Source organism: Centruroides sculpturatus, unplaced genomic scaffold (assembly GCF_000671375.1).
Source record: "Centruroides sculpturatus isolate CEXI.00-Female unplaced genomic scaffold, Cexi_2.0 scaffold1394, whole genome shotgun sequence".
Classification (NCBI taxonomy): Eukaryota; Metazoa; Arthropoda; class Arachnida; order Scorpiones; family Buthidae; genus Centruroides; species Centruroides sculpturatus.
In genome coordinates, this window is record NW_019385702.1 from 36,747 (window position 1) to 56,277 (window position 19,531).

At 33.6% G+C, this 19,531-nt stretch overlaps 1 protein-coding gene across 1 annotated transcript in view; it reads left to right on the forward strand.

Annotated features, from left to right (window-relative positions):
* Nucleotides 1-19,531, forward strand: part of LOC111641342 (importin-7-like) — a 46,439-nt gene that overhangs the window by 18,926 nt on the left and 7,982 nt on the right. The window contains exons 5-8 of the mRNA XM_023387478.1: nt 122-221; nt 2,554-2,747; nt 12,014-12,103; nt 12,361-12,526. Coding sequence (XP_023243246.1) covers nt 122-221; nt 2,554-2,747; nt 12,014-12,103; nt 12,361-12,526 — 550 coding nt within the window. The remainder of the gene's footprint in view (nt 1-121; nt 222-2,553; nt 2,748-12,013; nt 12,104-12,360; nt 12,527-19,531) is intronic.

Consider the following 19,531-nt stretch of genomic DNA (forward strand, 5'->3'; position numbering starts at 1 on the left):
GATGTTGTATTCAGTCATTTTAAAACGCTGATAAATTTTTTATTGATTTAATTGAACATGACTAAAAATCTATATTTTAAAATATAAATCTTAGTAATCAATTTTAATGTTTTTATTCTAGCCCATTATTCAAGATGTAATTTTTCCTTTAATGTGCTATACAGATCAAGATGAAGACTTGTGGAATACAGACCCTCATGAATATATACGTCTCAAATTTGGTAATGTAGTAAACTGTTTTAAATTCATAAATTAACATTTATAATAAAATTGCTATAATTTATTAATGTGTGTATGAATTACAAATTGTTACATGATACAGACCATAATCCATTATTAAATATTTGAATGTTAATCAGTTTTTTATATTAATATTTATTGCTGACAGGATATGATTTTTCTTCATATCTTTACAAGTAAAAGGTCTAAACAACTATAAAAAATTTTGTATCCAGTGATTTACTTGACAAGTTTAATCCAGTTTATTGTTTTGCTTGGCACGACATTTTCCCTTCTGTTTGAAAGAATTGTCTGCACTTATTGAATAAATAACTAAAATAATTGCTGAATTTTGATATAAATATGCTGTTCAATGTTAAACTATTTATGTCCAAAATAAAAGTGTGTATAACTGAATAAAATGGTTAGAAACTGGATTATAATATAAAACATCCATCAGACATTAGCTCTGAAAATGTCAGTTTTTGCTTTTTAATCAGTTGGATGTTGTCCTGACCTTCTAACTTTGTTTCAAATGAATATGTCTGTAACCTGATGATTTCTGTTTAATTTTAAGATTGGGGTAGATGGTCAGTGTAGCCCACTGATTAACTTTTACTACTACTACTACTACTAATGTCAATAAGTTTAATTGTTTTATTGTCTTGTAAACAAAAACTTTCCCTGATTTTAAGCCAGTCAAATTATAATGTTGTTATTTTATTGTAATCTGAAGAATGTTTTCTTTAACATTTAAATAACAACTAGTTTTGTTAGGTCTGAGTACATTTTCAAAAGTGGAGTTTCAGTGTTTAGTGGGCATTTTACAAAGATATACATAATTTCTATAAAATGTCAAAATGATTAGAAATTATTTAATTAAATTAAATAATTAAAAATGAGTTTTATACAGTTAATATTAATTTTTGATCAGGAAACATAAGTAATTAATATGTAATAATTTTCTCAGAACTACAGATTTACATAACTTTCTGCTTATGCCCACATGTCAGAAACATTCAATGATACTAATTTACATGGGGAATTTTAAGCCTTATTGGCATTTTAGAATTATATAATTTTATTATGAGATTAAATATAGATTAACATAAGTGTTTATTTTACTTTATTCAAAGACATGTTAAACAGTATAACTAAAAAAAATTAGCTAATTAAATCTGTCTGACGTATCTGAGTTGTTCTAGGGTTTGATTTAACAATAATGTTTGGAATAATGGATGATAATGGAAATAATTTATGAAAAAATTAATTAATTTACAGTTTCTTATAATTTTTTGTGATCAGGATTTGCCTTTATTTTTTTTATATACTTCATATTAAAAATGATTTTTAAGTTATTTATTCAGAAAAAAAGAAGAAAAATGTACTAATTACAATGTAGGGTATACCCTATATATATATATAATGAAAAAAAAAAAATATATGTAGTTTTTTTTACAGTTAGAGAAGTTGTATGTGATTCCTTGCATGACACAACAGATATCAGTGTGATATTCTAATTCATCCCAGATATGGCACAGTATGCCTAAGTCATTGGCAATTTCGGTGTTAATACATAGTTTGTTCAAAATAGCTGGTAATGATATCACATAGATATGATCATTCACATAGTGCCACAAGAAGTTAAAGGATGTTGAATCGGATTTGGGAGGTCCTGTGACTTTTCTTTTCCATTGCACACTCCTAGCAGGGAAGTGTGTAACCAGTGGTGTGCTGGACTATTCATATAAGAACTTGTGGACAAAAGACATAAATGTATAGTACATCCATATAGTGGTGATATATTTTATGAAACCAGGGGTTCTTTATAAATAACTCTGTATTTCAAAAACTAATTTTATAGAATTTCATGAAATTTTTAAAAATTTTATTGTGAAAATAAAATATTTTAGGAAATTTTTGTAGATTATCCAGAATAAATCTTATTTATACCACTATTATTGTAAAATTGGAGAAAATAAAATATAATTTTATTTTTATCTGTTTTGAAAGTTGGTATCAGATGAATATATTCAACAATATAATATTTTTATTGGGAAAACAATAAATAATATTATGTACTGTACATTAATACATAAATTAATTTTTTTCTAACATTTGCTGTTAATGCTGATTTCGTTCTCGTTAATTCATTTTTTTTATAAATATTCTTATCTTGCTGGATATAGATTTTTTTTTATCATTACAGCATTTTTATGATAACATTTTCTCTAATATGTACATCTAATGATGATTATATAACAAGTAATTAATTGCATTTGATAATTTAGCATGTTTAAATAACTGTTAAGTCTTTCTCGTTTATTTATATAGATGTGTTTGAAGATTTTATTTCTCCAGTGACTGCAGCACAATCATTATTACATTCTGCTGTAAAAAAACGGAAAGAAATTTTACCAAATTCTATGGGATTTGTAATGTCTATCTTAACAGATCCTAATTCTAATCCTAGACAAAAAGATGGTGCATTACATATGGTTGGAACAGTTGCTAACATATTAATGAAGGTAGGTTAGTTTTTATATATAATGAGTGATTTATCATTTTAAATTGTTGTATAACATGAATGAAAAGATTATATATTCTCAAATTTAAATGAGTTTTATAAAAAAAAAAAGTGATTAGACTATTAATAAAATCACATCATTAGATTACAAGTAATTGATTATGTAATATTGTTTTTGTTAATTTATGTAAATAAAATATAGCAATATTGTTCATTTCTTATACAACATATTATATATTACAATAAATTGTTACATTATTTACACTATAAATACAAATTTATGATTTCTCAATTACTATATATCGTACAATTAATATATACTCTAATCATATGCAGTTTAATAATTAAATTATTAAAATAAACAAGTAATTCATTGGTGTATTTCTATATTTAAAAAATACATGACCAATATTTAGTTTTTCTCCAGTGACTGCAGCACAATCATTATTACATTCTGCTGTAAAAAAACGGAAAGAAATTTTACCAAATTCTATTGAAGCAATTATTTAAGCTAAAACAATAAATATAAAGAGAAATAAACAAAAATTTTTTAAATGAAAAATAATTGCATATTGGTTTGGATGACTAATCATGGATATTCAAATTTATTGAAATAGTATGATACACTGAACATTCCAAGCTATGAGTTGAATGAAAATTTAACACAATGACTCATTAACACGTTAACTGCCATCCGCCGCTCTGGCGGTTGTACCAGTTACAGCTGTACAGAGCCATCCGAACGCCCATCACCACATAAACAATGCAATCAATCAATATCGTTTATTAGATACTATAAATAGTACATTCCCAGTACCGCATAGCATTGCTGGGATTTGATACAGAGAAATACAATAACATTAAATTGGTAAGATATGTACATAAATGGTTATAATAATTGAACAAATATTAAAATATTAAAAGTAATACAGTGCATAGTTAAAATAGGAAGGGTAAATCAGCGAGTATATACAGATACAATATTTGTAATACAATTCGATATTTATAATACAATATGTGAAACAGATTGATGTAACATTTACATTAAAGAAAATACAGGATATATATAATATATTGCACGTGTTACACATTAAAAATGGATAAGTTGTATAGTAATTAAATACAGCAGATTATTATAAACAAAAAGGAAGAACATTACAACAACAAATGGTAGGGTAGGAACGTTAGTCCCTCATGGTAGTATTGGCAATCAGGGCATGGCTGTGTACAAGGTTTTGTAGAAGCAGAAACATGTTCTTTGTTGTTGAAAAGCTCATGCTGCTCACAGGGCCATGGTATGTTCAAATTCTTGACGGCAAGCTCAATAGCGAGCCTTTCTTGTTCGAGGCCAACACATCTGTATAAGTAGTGGTCTGGGCCATCAACCTCCCCGCAGATGGCGCAGAGAAGAATGTGTTCATTAGCAAACCTATGCAGGAAGCTGGAGAACTTGCTGTGGCTACTGATGAATCAGGTGATGTCTGGATTGATGGGGTACCAATGCTTGTTACAGTTATGGTGCTTGAGGATGTCTGGAATAAAGTTTAAGGTGGAGTTGCTATGGTTGTGTCACCAGGAATTCTGCCATCATAGTAGTAGATCGTTGTAGAGGATGTTTTTGATTTTAAGAAGACTCAGATTGCAATGTATAGGCTGGAGGGAGTTGTCGTTGGCCGCAGTCTTAGCTAGTTGGTCTGCTTGTTCATTTCTGATGGTTCCTTGGTGTCTGCGGGTCCAGCTAATAAAGTAATGGTTGTTGGAGTTAAGAGCAGATTTCTTAATTGTGGTGGTAATAGGATGAGGCTTGTTACTGTTGATGAGGTCAATAGCAGACTGGCAGTCTGTGTAGATTGAGATGCTCTGTTGGTTGTGATTTTCTTCGGCCCAGTTTATAGCCATGTGGACTGCCTTTAGCTCGGCTTGGAAAACCGTGCAAAGGCTATCCAGCTGAAAACCTTGATGATAAATTCCTGATTATTTTTGTAGGCAGCAAAGGCGCAGCCTATGTTGTCATTAATCCCAGAGCCATTGGTGTAGATCTTCAGGTCGAGTTTGGTAGGAGGATTTGTGCTGATATGATCGTTTATGTAGGGAGCAGTAAGGCCAGCAACTGGCTCATTTTTTTGTAACTTATGGCTGGTATGTCATAGTTGATGGTGCTGATGCTGTGACCCGTCTTGAGTTTCCAGAGCTCATACTTAGCGTTGATAATATCTGTTATAGGTGGCTTCCTAGTGATAACTTGTAAACTACTGTTTGGGGTGGTACGATATGATCTCGAGATTAGTACGAGACCTTTTCGTTGTGAAGATATTAGCTTCCTGTGGGGGTGCACCTTCTTGGCCGCCCAGCCCCAGTTTCCACACGCGTATGTAATGATAGGCGTGTATATATAGTCATAGATGATACTCATCGCATTGGAGTTTAGGCCCATTTCCTGCGGGCTATCTGAGAGAACGCCTGGAAGATCATGTTGGTTCTGTTGGCAGTGTATTTAATGTGGTCGTCCCAACTCAGTTGATGGTCCAGCTATACGTCAAGATACTTAATGGTTTTTCCACTTTAATTGAGTAGTTGTTCATGCGTATTGTAGGAGTACAAAGGTATAGGTTAGGTCCACCGGGCTTATTAAAGACCACACACTTTGTCTTATTGGGGTTGAATTGAATCTTACACTGTGTACCCCACTCATGGATCTTGGCTAGAGTCTCGTTGCCCCTTTTTTCTAGAGCCACTCGAGAATTTCCTCCTATTAGAATAAGGAGACGTCCTTATTCAAATAGGAGGAAATTCTTGAGCGGTCATCAGCATATGCTGTGATATTGTCCTGTCCGAAATTTTCCTGTAGAAAAGTGTCAAAAAGGAGATTCCACAGGAGCGGTCCGCAGACCAATCCCTGTGGGCACCCACGGACGATGTTCCTCTCTGCATGTTGTGTCCCTTGTTGGAGGTAGGCCTTCCTTTCATGTAAGTAGTCTTTGAGTAGGTAGTAAAGATTAGCAGGACAGTTGATTTGCTTTAATTGGAAGAGGATGAGGGGCCACCGGGCTGAGTCAAATGCTTTGGAAATGTCTAGACTAACGGCCAAAACATATTTATAGGTGTCTAGAAGGCATTTGATGTTCTCGATGGCATGGTGGACTGCATCAGAGGAGGAACGTTGCCGGTGGAAGCCATACTGTTCCTCACTGAGGATGAAGTTCGATTCTACGTGCCAAGTTAGTCGATTAGTAATGAGCCGCTCCAAGACTTTTCCAAAGACAGCGAGTAGCGAAATTGGCCTGGCTTCATTGGGCCTCCCAGGTTTTGGGATGGGAATGATTTTGGCTATTTTCCATTTAGCTGGGAAGGTAGCAGTTTGGAGACAGCTGTTGTACAGTACATGTTGGTAATTTGCCCAGGGATCAGCCTCCAAATGGCCTTTGCCAGTTTACTATTAATGTTGTCGATGCCCAGTGCTTTATTATTGCTCAGGCTCAAAAAGGCTTGATTGATTTCACGATAGTCAAAATTTGGGGAGCTATCGGTGTGGATTGGGGCATGCATTTCATTTTGAATATGGTGATGCCAGGGGAATCGTTGTCCAGACTGTCACTGATGCAGAAAGAATTTATTTGGTTTTCAAGTGTATCAAAGTAGTTGCTGCTTGTTGACTCGGCATTGTTGTTAACTAGGATATGTGTTTTCCTGAGTCTGTTTGTGCAGAGCTTCGTAAGGTAGCTCCAGGGATTGGCTGAGGCGATCATGCAAAACCGTCTTCAGGATTGGATTTTTGCTTCTTTGATGTCTTGTTTATAGGTGCGTTGGTAACTAAGGTAAAGATATTTAAGATTTGAACGGCCAGGTTTGGTACTACAATTTTGATAATTTTTCTTAGCCTGTTGTTGATTTTACAAAGTTGGGTAAGTTTGTTGGTCCACTAAGGGACAGAGCGATGCCGAGGAGAGGTTTTTGGAATATGGTGGTTACAGGCTTCTTGAATAACGTTGATATTATGATTGAGTGCGGTGCGTGCACTGTCCCTGTTGTTGAGACTACAGTTGATTATGTTAGAGTCGAGAAAATTTTGAATATCAGTCCAGTTTGCCCAGGCTAGGTTGAAGTTAATTTTGGGGAATGCAGGTGTGTTTGTGATGCAATTATGACTCAGTAGTTGGAAGGAAATATAAGCATGATCACTTAAGCTGCAATCACTGAGAACCCTCCAGTGATTGAAATCGGTAAAGTAGTTCAAACTGCAGGCCGTCACATCTATCCAGGTCTTGCCATGCACAGAGATGTAGGTTGGTTGAGAGAAGGGGTTATTCAGCAACTGGAGACTGTTCTGGGCAATGAACTCCTCAAAGCACTTGTGGCATTGGTCTAAGTTATCGCCTCCCCAGGTAGGCAAGTGTGCATTGATGTCACCGGCAAGTATTATTTTAGCATTGGTAAAATTATTGATAACGTCTTGGATGTTGTTGGTGGTTTGTTCTACATTGGCCTCCCTGGGACAGTAAACATTGATGAATATATACCTGTTGTCATTGTAAATTAGTTCATTGCAGACAATATGTTCATTGGAAAGATTTCTGTGGTATAGAATAGACATATTGGGGTTGGTAATAATGGTGATGTCCCAGNGATGTTTTACATGCTAGTGGTGGCCTCTCGTGGACATCTATGAAGTTGGCTCCAACCGCCGGTAGTCATATGGCTCTGAACGGCTCTAACTACAAGTTGTTGGTGGTTTGTTCTACATTGGCCTCCCTGGGACAGTAAACATTGATGAATATATACCTGTTGTCATTGTAAATTAGTTCATTGCAGACAATATGTTCATTGGAAAGATTTCTGTGGTATAGAATAGACATATTGGGGTTGGTAATAATGGTGATGTCCCAGGGGTAAGCGTCAGTGCCCCTGAGCACAGTGCAGAAGGTTGGAAGGCAGGCGGTATGGCCGTAAAGACAGTACCACCTGCCTTCCAACCTTCTGTAGGGCTCCTGTACAAAGATTATGTCATACCTATAGCATTTGGAGGGAGGTGGCAGAAATGCCTCTCTCTACATTGACCTGTAGTAAATTACAGTAGAGCGTCGTTTATACGAATCAATTGGGGACTGGGGTTGTTCGGATAACGTATTTTTCGGATAAACGATTGTGTACGAAAAAATATATTAACCTATCCCATGTTGAAATTTTTCTCCGTTGCGTGTCGCTTCGCGTTGAATTTTTGTTGATGTTAATCCTAACGAAGACTATTGTATCGTTAAAAATTATTTTTTTATTTTGTACAAACAAAATAAATATATTGAAAAATATAAAAATAATAAAAAATTATACTTCAGAAGTTAATTTATTATCAAAAACGTAAAATATTTGAGTAGCTGAAGACATAGCCAAAGATTGCAGCGCCACAGCACTAGAGAAAATTTAAATTTGTCAACTGGAATTCTTTCGGATAACCGACCTTCCGATGAACGACGCTCTACTGTAATATTATTGGGATTATGATTCATAGTCGGTTCTTTCAATTATAGTATTCTTCATGCATAGATAAACTGGGCAGGAGCTGTCCCGAGCGTTATGGGTTGTCTGATTGGCTTTATCTTGGTGGCAGTTGGTGCATTTCGGGGTGGCATTACAGTTAGAACATTTTTGATAGGTGTGTTCACCCATACAGTGGCTACAGATTGGAGTTTCCTTCGCACAATTTTTTGTAGAGTGACTGAATTCACAACATCTGTAGCATTGCAATGTTGGAACAAAGTCAGCAACTCTACAGTGAGACCAGTTGAGGTTTAATTTCTCAATAACTAGAAGCTGCCGTATTAGTTGGGCAGCCACCTGCACAACCCAGTTGCAGTATTGTCCTTCACGTTTGCCAGAGTTAAACTTGATATTGAATTTTTCACTGAAGTCTTCTTCATTGTAGCTTTGATTTAGTGTTTCGTTCTGTTCATAGACCATCTTAATTAGATCCTCTCTAGCAATTTGTTTATGAACGGAGAGTATAATTATGTGCGGCCTTCTCTTTTTTGGTCTTTTAGTCTGTAGATCAGGGATGTTTTCATGAATGGTTTTTTCAAGCTTTTCAACATCCTCTTGACTGTTTAGATCTATAGCAACTCCACCAGATCCAATACGACGTATGTGATTAACTCCTATTCCAAGTTTAGATGGTTGGATGTTCTGTTGCAGGGTTTTCCAGGTTTGATCGCTGTTATCTTCTTTGTTGTAGATAAGGAGGACTTCTTTGCCCTGCCTTGTAGCCTTTGTCTTTTGTGACGAGGTGGCGTTTATGCCAGATCTAAGTACAGTGCTATAGGAAGGAGGGGTGGGACCCACATTGCGACTATTTGTCCGTTTGAGATTGGCAACTATTTCTTTGGTTTTGTCTTCTGTTGCAGTCATAATTTGTTGCAAATCTTCTTTAGTGGGCAAGAGTGCTAATTTTTTCTCGATCGCCTCGGTTATTGTTTGCTCACATAGGGTTGCCTCAGCCATGCTGATTACTTTAGCAAACTGTTCAGTCAAATATTTCACGTGGTGAGGGTTATTTAGATGCCCTGTTGGATTGTTGTTGCAATAGTCCTTTACCTCATCAAGTAAGGCAAGAGAATTATCAAGAAATTTAGTTATGGCGTTGCCTGCCATGCCAAATGTGTTAACCATGTGCAGAGGTAGAAGAATGTTTGAAATAAGAGTCATCGTAAAAATAACAAAAATGTGGTACGACGCACTATATGCAAGAAGAAATCAATCGTCGCGAAAAGCCACACGCCAAACAGCTAGCTCCAGCTGAGTGGCTAACATGACCACATGGTGGCGACCTTTGTGTGTGAGGACCCGAACAGGGTTCAACTGAGAGGTCCGAATGAGGGGTGTCAATTTAAAATAAAGTGCTCCTTTTCAGACACGAATGGAAAGGATTAGATGTCTCAATCGAACAATGGAAATTTTTGTGTAAATTAGTTAAACAATGGAAAGGAATAAAGTCGAGAAAAAGCAACGAGAGATACATAAACAATGCAGTCACTTAATTTATCCTGGTCTCATAAGATGTTTTACATGCTAGTGGTGGCCTCTCGTGGACATCTATGAAGTTGGCTCCAACCGCCGGTAGTCATATGGCTCTGAACGGCTCTAACTACAACCACCGCTGTGTTGTATTGCCTCATGAAGTGGTTTGATGGCCAAAGGTTGTAGTTTTTTTTAATAAAAATCTATTTTATATCTGATAGTGTTTTTTTTTTAATAGTAAATAGTTAAAAATATTGAAAACTAGTTTAATTATTTTCTTTTATCGCATATAAAGTAAATAATATTACAAAAAAAAATCAAAGTACAGTAGAACTTTGATTATCTGAATTGTTCAAGATAAACAAAAATTTTATGAATTTGCTGATTTGCACTTGGAGAATTGCGATACTGTTTATGTACGTGATGGAATGCATAACTTTTTTTGTTCCAACAACATCTCACCTGGCACAGTGGTCGCAAACTTTTTAATACATTTTGTGTTGTAATGAAACTGTAACTTGACGTACATATTTATAAATAATTTATATTGAAATTACATCATTTCTATGGCCAAGGGCGGCGTAAGGCATGGGCGACATGGACCACCGCCTATGACCTCATGCCTCAACGGTTTATCATTACTTAAAAGCCATGAATGCAACAAAAAAATTTTACTTGTCATAAAACTGTCAAATTTGTATGAATAAAAATTTGACAGTTGAATGTCACAGTTGAATTTGACAAGTTATGAATAAAAATTTGACAGTTTCAGCTGCTTTTTATTTTATAAAATTTGTCTTCTTGTGCCACCAGAGGGCCTTTAAACAATAGGCATTCTGTTAATACTTGTCAGTAGTAGTACTAATTCAATATGAACATTTGTTTTTTGAAAATTTGATCATGATTTAAATACAGCATTTATTTTTATTACTACCGATATGTCATCAAAAAGAAAACGCGTTGTATTATCATTAAAGACAAATTGGGTATAATCAATGGTTTGAAACGTGGTGAGAGTGGACGTTTATTATCTAATAAATATGGTGTTGGAACATCAACGATCTCAGATATTGAAAAAATAAAATGAAAAAAATTATGAAGTTAAACAATAATTGAATTTCTTAATAAAAAAATAATTTAATATTGAAGCTACAGTATATGTAAATCTAGACAAATAATTATTCATACTGTATGTACTGTACATGTCTTTCACTGTCAATTATTATTATTTCGATTATCCAGATTTTTCCTTATCCGGACTACTTTCATCCCCAATTAGTCCGGATAATTGAGGTTCTACTGTATATAAGTGCAAAATAATATATATTTACAGAAAAAAACATGTGCAGTCCAAACAAATTGTAAAATACTTTTAACACATAGATGTAAAAACTTAAGTAGGGGAGTACGTGTAATCACAGCAGGTTTGTAATATATATAGCTGGGGGCTTTGCCATTCAAGGCCATATGACTGTCAGTTGTCGTTCATATATTTTTTTTTTATCTTTGCTCTACTGACTATTGTATAACAACCCTTTTATTTACATTATAATAAAATATTAAAAATCAAATTGTCTCATTTTGGCTTGTTAATATGCAAAATATCATATTATAGGTGGCAGTTAACATGTTGAAATGGTTCGATTACTCTCTCTACTATCTTTAACCTATTCGATGTTGAAATTTTCATTTGTTGCCTATGACACCATGTTGAATTTTCATCGATGTTAAGCCTAAAAATTTTTTTAAAAATAATAATCGTGTTTACTGTATCGTAAAAATTTTTTTTTTATATTTCACAAACAAAATAAATATATTGAATAATATAGAAACAAAAAAAAATGATATTTTAAAAGTTTGTTTTAATATAAAAATTGTGATGAATAGCGACATCTATTATCAAAAACATTCCAATGTAAACACAGAAATATTCGGCAACGCCCACGCAGGTCAATGAGGTCAACACGAATATTTTCGGGAACAACGTAGGACAGGTTAATAAATCTATTTGACTAATGACAAATAATAATAGGACTATATGAGATTTAGATTTGAAGAACAACTACTACTTATTTAGGATATTTTTTTATAGTGCAATCTAAAATATAATACTTAAAATATTAAGAACATTCATGAAATAAATAGGAAGTAAAAGTTTATTGTCACATACATGTAATTAATAATTTTTTAATACAAAAAAATAATTGTTTATGAACTTTATTATTTACTAAGTTAAGTATTTACAAATAATTAATTTTTCAGAAACCAGTTTTCAAAGAACAAATGGAAACCATGCTAGTCACATATGTATATCCTGAATTTGAGAGTCCTCATGGTTTTATGAGAGCAAGGGTTAGTATTAATATTAAATCTAAAAATGTCATGTAGATTATTTGGAAAGAATATTCTAAGAAAGTTTAATAGTTTCCTCTCTCATTACTTTTAATTTTAAGAAATTCATAATTTGTTTTTTGTTTTTTTTTTATTTTATAAATAATAATAAAATAAAAACCTTTGCCATTTTCTATTAAAAAATATTTGAGATTATTTCTACCTGGCATTTTACTTTTANATAAAATTTATTAATAATAATAATAATTTTTTTTTAGGCTTGTTGGGTTTTACATTACTTTAGTGAAATCAAATTTCAAAATGAAACAAATTTAATTCATGCATTAGGTTTAACCCAGCATTGTTTATTAAATGATAAAGATATGCCTGTAAAAGTTGAAGCTGCAATTGCATTACAAATGCTTATTACCAATCAAGAAAAAGGTATGTATATATATTATTTGATTAAATAAATACATTTATATTTACACCCATAATTTATCAGACCAAACAAGCTCAAGTTTTAAGTTTATTCATTTAAATCTCTATATTGCAATACATACAGGGATGTGAGTACAGAGGATTCTGAAAATATTTATACAAGTAACTTAAGCATTAACATTACTTTTTACCCTTGTTGGAATGTGCTTATAGATGACTTAATTTTGAGTACCTGTTTTTGCTAAATAGATCAAGATGTCATTCACTATCCTTCATCTATGTTGGTTGACAGTTGTTTTTAGGGTGGCCATAATGGATGAAATTGTGCTAGCCACACAGCTTTATTGTGCTGATACTATGTATTGGTATATCAATCCTGCATATAAATGAAACAGTTTTAAGCCAATGGATATTTTTATTAATTTTCTCATTTTAATTTCCTATTACAAGTCATTTGTAATTTGTTTTTATTTGAGAGTATTAAAAAATTGTATAATTTATATAGAATGTTCATCTGTTACAGTGTTATAATAGAAATTTAATTACAGTAAAACTTTAGTTTTTGGCAGGATTCTGCTGTTGAAGAATTTATCGTGTTGTGTGGAGTAGTCTGAAAATAAGTTTACTGTGTACATATACAAGTTAATAATGACTTGGTCAGCAGGAAAAATTCTTTTTGTGTCCTGGGATATCAAAGGGATTGGTTGCTAGAATTCTTAAAAAATAAAATTGTGTATGTTACCAAGTGCTGAGAGACACTGATAGGTCAAAGCTGTCATTTGACAAAATTGACCAGGCCTTCTCAGTACAAAAGTCATCCTCTTTGATGACAATTCAAGACTACATTTGATGGCAGCAACTGCCTTCCATATTATTGGGTCTCTCTCAACCAACCCTTTTCAGTCCCAACCTCATATCAAGCAACTTTTTTTCCACCTTTGACAATGGCATTTTACCAGTAATGAAGAAGAAGTTTGAAACTTCATGAAACTTTTCAGTACACATGCTTCAACAAAAGGGATTTCTTTAACCTGTTAAAGTTATAAGTGAGAGTTCCTCTTTCTATCCATAATGTTCTTGGACTACAGAATAAAATTTCCTCTTAATAGCAATAAGGGAACTTATTTTGTTATAGCAGATATGTAGAGGTTCTCCCAAATCCCACAATTGTAGATAACATTATTCAAGCAATTTAATCCACAATTTGAATTTATTATGGGCCAATCTTGTATTTTGGTTTTTTTATGAAACAAAATTCTATTTAATGAAATAAAAGTAAGTCATCTTTGTATGAAAACATGTGAATAGTTCTTGACACATGTAGACAATTCTTGGAAGTTAGCAGCTTTCAGTATTGAGAAGTTGACTAGATTTGGCCACGGAGAAGAAATAAAATTTCTGTAAACTATAAAAATTCTCTGTTGTTCATACTGATTAAATAATTTCACAATTGATGAAGTAATTGCTCACAACAGACCTTTTCTTGTAGACAGTTGTGATGAAGTCATCTAAAGACAGAATAGAACTCTTGTTTCAGCAGTAGCCTACAAAGAATAGGGAAACTATTCTGAGCTCTTCTGATAACTCAATGAAACTGATACACTCAATTCAATAAGTCTCCTTAGCAAAAAGCAGTTAATGAACTTTAGACAAATTGTTATTCTCTGTTTCATGTTAAGGTTTCACTATGTGTAATTGGTTGAGATATGTGTGGGTTCCATGCTATCAATAACTGTTATACTTTAACCAATCACAATTTAGTTAACGTTGTCTTTTTGTCATGTGACTACAACTCACCAATTTCAAAGTGAAGCAGGTGTTTCTACTATTGTCGTGTATCAATGTTAGTCTGTGGATTTATTCTGAGCTCTTCCGATAACTCAGTGAAAGTGATACACGGGACATTCGATAAGTTCCCTTAGCAAAAGGCAGTTAACAAACCTTAGACAAATTGCTATTCTGTGCTCCACGTTAAGTGGGTTTCGCTACGGGTAGTCGGTCGAGATGCGTCTGGGTTCCATGCTATCGAGAGCTGTTACTCTTTAACCAATCGCAGTTTAGTTAACATTGTATTTTTGTCACGTGACTGCAACCCGCTATTCTAAGTGAAGCATGTGGTTTTAGCATTGTCGTGTACCAGCGCTAGTGAAATTGTTTTGTTTTAAAATGTCGAAGAAATGCCAATGAAGCCAGCGAACTACAAGTCGCCAGTTCAAGATGCTCGTTAATTTTATAGAAGAAAACCCGAAATTAATGTCAGGGAAGTTAGACACTTTCTTTTCCATAAAAGATTGCCAGAAATTGTGGCAAGGAATAGCCGACTGTCTGAATTTTGATGGAGTCGGCTCACAAAAAGATCCAGAAAGATGGCGAAAAGTAACTGAGAGCTTAGAATATAAATATATGACTATCATTTTAATTTATAAATATGCAAATGAAACCTATTTCAGAAATAATGTTTACAATATAGCTACTTACTTTAAATTTTAACAAGAAAGCAATTACATTATTCATACAATATTCATAAATAGTTAAGGTAATTATTTTTAAGCAATACAACAACATAGTTTATTAATTCTCTCTCCAATTGCTCGTGAAGTAAAATCATTCTTACACCAAAAGACGCCATATTGTTTACACTTTTGTTATGTTCCTAACAGCAGGTGGAGATTGACCGATAACAAAAGCTTAGTTATCTCACGTGGCTATCAGAACCGAAAAGAAAATGTACGGCTCAGAATAGCATTTTCATGGTTGATTAAATGCGAATCATGTGGTGCCAATAGAAACTGGTTTTTATCGTATTTGTTAGCTTAATGATACTACTGAGAATAGGTTCCCAGATTCTTTTGTGTTAAAATGTCATCAAAGAATGGACAATGCAACTGGCAAAGTACAAGTTGTCAGTTCAAGATATATGAGGGTCATTCTAAAAGAAAAGAACATTTTGATCTGACAAGCTGCACAGTTCTCTCCCCCCCCCACTGCTGCATGCGTCATGGACCTTCCCATTTTTTCATGCCAATCTGACGCTAACAGTGAGCCGCAACAATTGTTTACTGTTTATAGTGTGACTTTGAAATGTGTGACAAAATTAAAGATCCCACTAAGTGTGAGGTTCATAGTGTAATATGCTTTTTGAATGCTAAAAAAGTCCGCCTGCCCTATTGAAATTTACAGACAGATAACTGAAGTTTCTGGTAATATGATAAATGAAGATTCAGTTTGAAACAAACAGCAGGGATTGTTGTCCAGAGGCATTGTATTTCTTCAGGATAACACACATCCACATGCTGCTGCATTGATGAAGAACTTGCTTCAGCAGTTTAAGTGGGAAGTTTTTGAAAATCTTCTTTATAGCCCAGGCTTGGCTCCGAGTCATTACCATCTTTTCCCAAAATTGAAGGATGTTTTGGCTGGGAATCACTATGGAAGTGACAACGAACTGAAAGAGGCCATTAATGATTAGTTCAAGAACTTACCGATAACAAAGTGTGCAGAAGGCATAGAAAGGCTGGTGATATGCTATGACAAATGTTTAAATTTGTATAGAAAAATAGCTAAGATATCACATGTGTTGTAAAATAAATTTTGTTTCATTATCTTAAATAAAAATATCTAGAGAAACAAACATTCTTTACTTTTAGAATGACCTTTGTAAGTTAAAATACTTCAGCTCTAGGTTTTCTCATGATTTGCTGAATAAATGTAATAGTAATGGCTTTGGAAGATGATAAAATTCTTTAAACTGTATATCACTCAGCTGAAAAGCATTATCTCAAAGAGGAAACTGAGATTTGTGACATCGAATGCTAATTTTCTCTCTCAATTGCTTATGAAGTAATATTATCTTTACACTTAAAGTTGTGTTCTTTTTGCTTTTGTTGCATTCCTAACTGCAGCTCAAGAATGATAAGAAAAGCTTAGTTATTGCACATGGCTATTGGAATTACAAATGAAATGTACAGTGCAGAATAGCATTTTCACAGTTGATTAAATACCAATCACATAGTTCCAATAGAAGCTGGTTTTTATTGTATTCATTAGCTTAATGATACAACTCAGAATAGATCTCTAGGTCTGTTGCAAGTTATTATTTTGTCAGTTGTGGAACTATTTCATTGTAACAATGCTGAAGGGCCCCCTATTCTTTGGAACCACGGACTGAAGGGTTGACATCATGTCGGCAAAGACCGCAATGACAAATTCATCAGGACCAACACTGCTGTGTCTTCTGGGTAGACACAGAGATCGTTACATTCACAGGTACGTGCGAGCAGTCGCATCTGTGGAAGCTTAGGGTTGGAATGGAGACGGAGGGAGATACTCGGAAGAAGTGCACTCCAAAAGGCTATTCATTTAACAAATACCCGTTTATTCAAAGAGGTTATTTAAAGGATTTAAGACTGAGGAGCTAGCTTTCTCACTAACTCGAGTAATCAAGGGCTTATCATATCAGGAGAGAGAGAGAGCTTACAAAACTTACACGTGACAACAAATACCTGGAGTTCGAGTAGGTCCTTGATGTAGGTTTGTCCTTAGGCCTGTCCAAACAGGTTTAGGATTGAGTTGAGTTCAGGTGCTAGTTCAAGTTTGGTTAAGTTCAGGTGCTAGTTCAAGTTCGGTTAAGTTCCGGTGCTAATCCAAGTTCTGGTTAAGTTCAGGTGCTAAGAAAGGGTTAAGGAGTGGCAAAGGTGAGACACACACGCACACCTGCACATAAAAGTTCATACTTGCTGACAGAAAAAGCCTCTGTCGTCATTGTCCCCACCTGTTTATAAGGGGGTCTCTCCTGGGTTTTTCCCATGACTATACCCGGAGGTTTTAGTACTTTGGACACAATGATTGAGTTTCACTCATTACTTCCGAGTGACACATATGAGGTGTCACTTTAAACAAGGAACTAAGTCTGTGGAAAACATTTTAAGCACTGAGTTAATCAATAATTTTTCAAAATGGAAAATTATCTTATTCCAAACAATAATAATTTATAATGATTTTATAATAAAGTTTTCCTGTAAATGCAGTTCTCACATCATTAATACTTGTATGAGCTTGTTTTTATGTGTTTATTGAAATTTTAGAATTGAAAAATAACAGTCCTTTTTACAAGTTTTTTACAATATTTTTAAATTTCTATTGTTTGGATTTTTTTACCAAACAATAAAAATTTGAAACAAAAAATAAAATAAAAGGAAGTTTGTGTACAAAAAACTTTTTATCCAATTTTTTTGGAAGTTAATTGGTTTTGGAAACAAGAAAATTCTTATGTATTTATTACTGTGAATGACCGATATCTGGCGAATGTCGAGATTCTCCGGTGAATGTCAGCATTCAAACAGTCGTTTCGTGTATGTATGAAATATTTGATAAATATCATTATTTCTCACTTACATCGGCAAATGTCGACATTCAGCTTGCGCTGATGGTAAATGTTGATTAAAAATATTTTTATTACGTTAATGCAAAAATGCAACTTTTTAATTTCAAAATAGGAGAAAATTTAAGTAACAGCACTTGTAAATAGACTGTTGAACCTAAAACGAACAGCACATTCTTAATCAGAAAAGAAAAATAATACATAAAATTACACACACACACACATATATTATGTGATTAACGGTATATAATTTTATTTATTGCAACAACTTAAACTGTTATGGCACTTTCAATTGCACAAGAGTCCCTTGCTTTTACAACTGCATTTATTCATGGAACACTTCTTTTTGCAATGACCTGTATATCTTTGCCCTCCACTTTTCGAATTAGCTGCAGCTGCTTCTCTCAGCGTTATTTCTTGAAAAGAAATCTCATCTATGAAAGTAACTTTTCTTTACAAATTACAAACTCATTACAGGTATAAAGCTGCTTGAGGGTGCCATTTTTGTTTGTTATTTATAAAAGTCGGAGTCTTCTATTCTAACTACAACCACTAACACATTTCGGGCATCTGTACGGCCACGGTTGACATTGGGGACTTGTATTCTTACGGTATCACCAATTTGAGCAGAAGGAAACGGCAAAGAATTTGGCGACAGACTGTCGCCTCTCCATCGACATCGGCTTCTCGGGTGTCATTTCGACCTCCACCAAAGCTTATTTGTGATTGTCGACATACACCGGCGATTGTTCGAATGTATAATAATATAACCAAATATTTGGTCTTTCACCGACGTATTTTGTATGTGTCGACATTCTCTAATTTCGGTCTTTCACAGTAACATATTCATTATATTTCTAGCTAAGTTGCTATTTTAAGATCTAATTTTTGTGTTTCAACTTTTACAAAAAGAATGTCAGAAAGCAGATGAAAGTGTAATTCTTTAAATGAAATCAATAATGGTTGTAAATAGAATAATGTAACTTTGAAGTATGTCATCCCACCAAGCAGTTTATCTACAATTTTGAAAAATCTACAACTTATTTTGGTGCCCTCTAAGAGGGCACTAAAATAAGTTGTAGATTTGTTAGAAATTAGACTTTGATGAAAACATACAAAAAGTTGCAAATATGAGTCTTGATACAGTAATGCTAAAATGAGTGCAATTAGCAAGAGAAGACAAATTGGCCCTTATTACCTTTAGATATTTAAACAGAAGTTAATAGCAGAATGCTTCTTAAATGTAAAATATGCTGTATCTCTTTCCTCGTGTGGAAATTTGCATTAATTAAAAAGACAAAAACGTGCACACCAGTGTAATTATATATACAGTAGAGCGTCAATTATCTGAATCAATTGGGGACTGGGGTTGTTCGGAAAATCGATATTTCGGATAACCGATTATGTATGAAAAAATATATTAATTTATCCCATGTTGAAATTTTTCTTTGTTGTGTGTCGCTTCGCGTTGAATTTTCGTCTATGTTAAGCCTAACAAAGATTATTGTATTGTTAAAAATTATTTTTTTATTTTGTACAAACAAAATAAATATATTGAAAAATATAAAAACAATAAAAAATTATACTTCAGATTCATTTTTAGTATCAAAAACGTAAAATATTTGAGT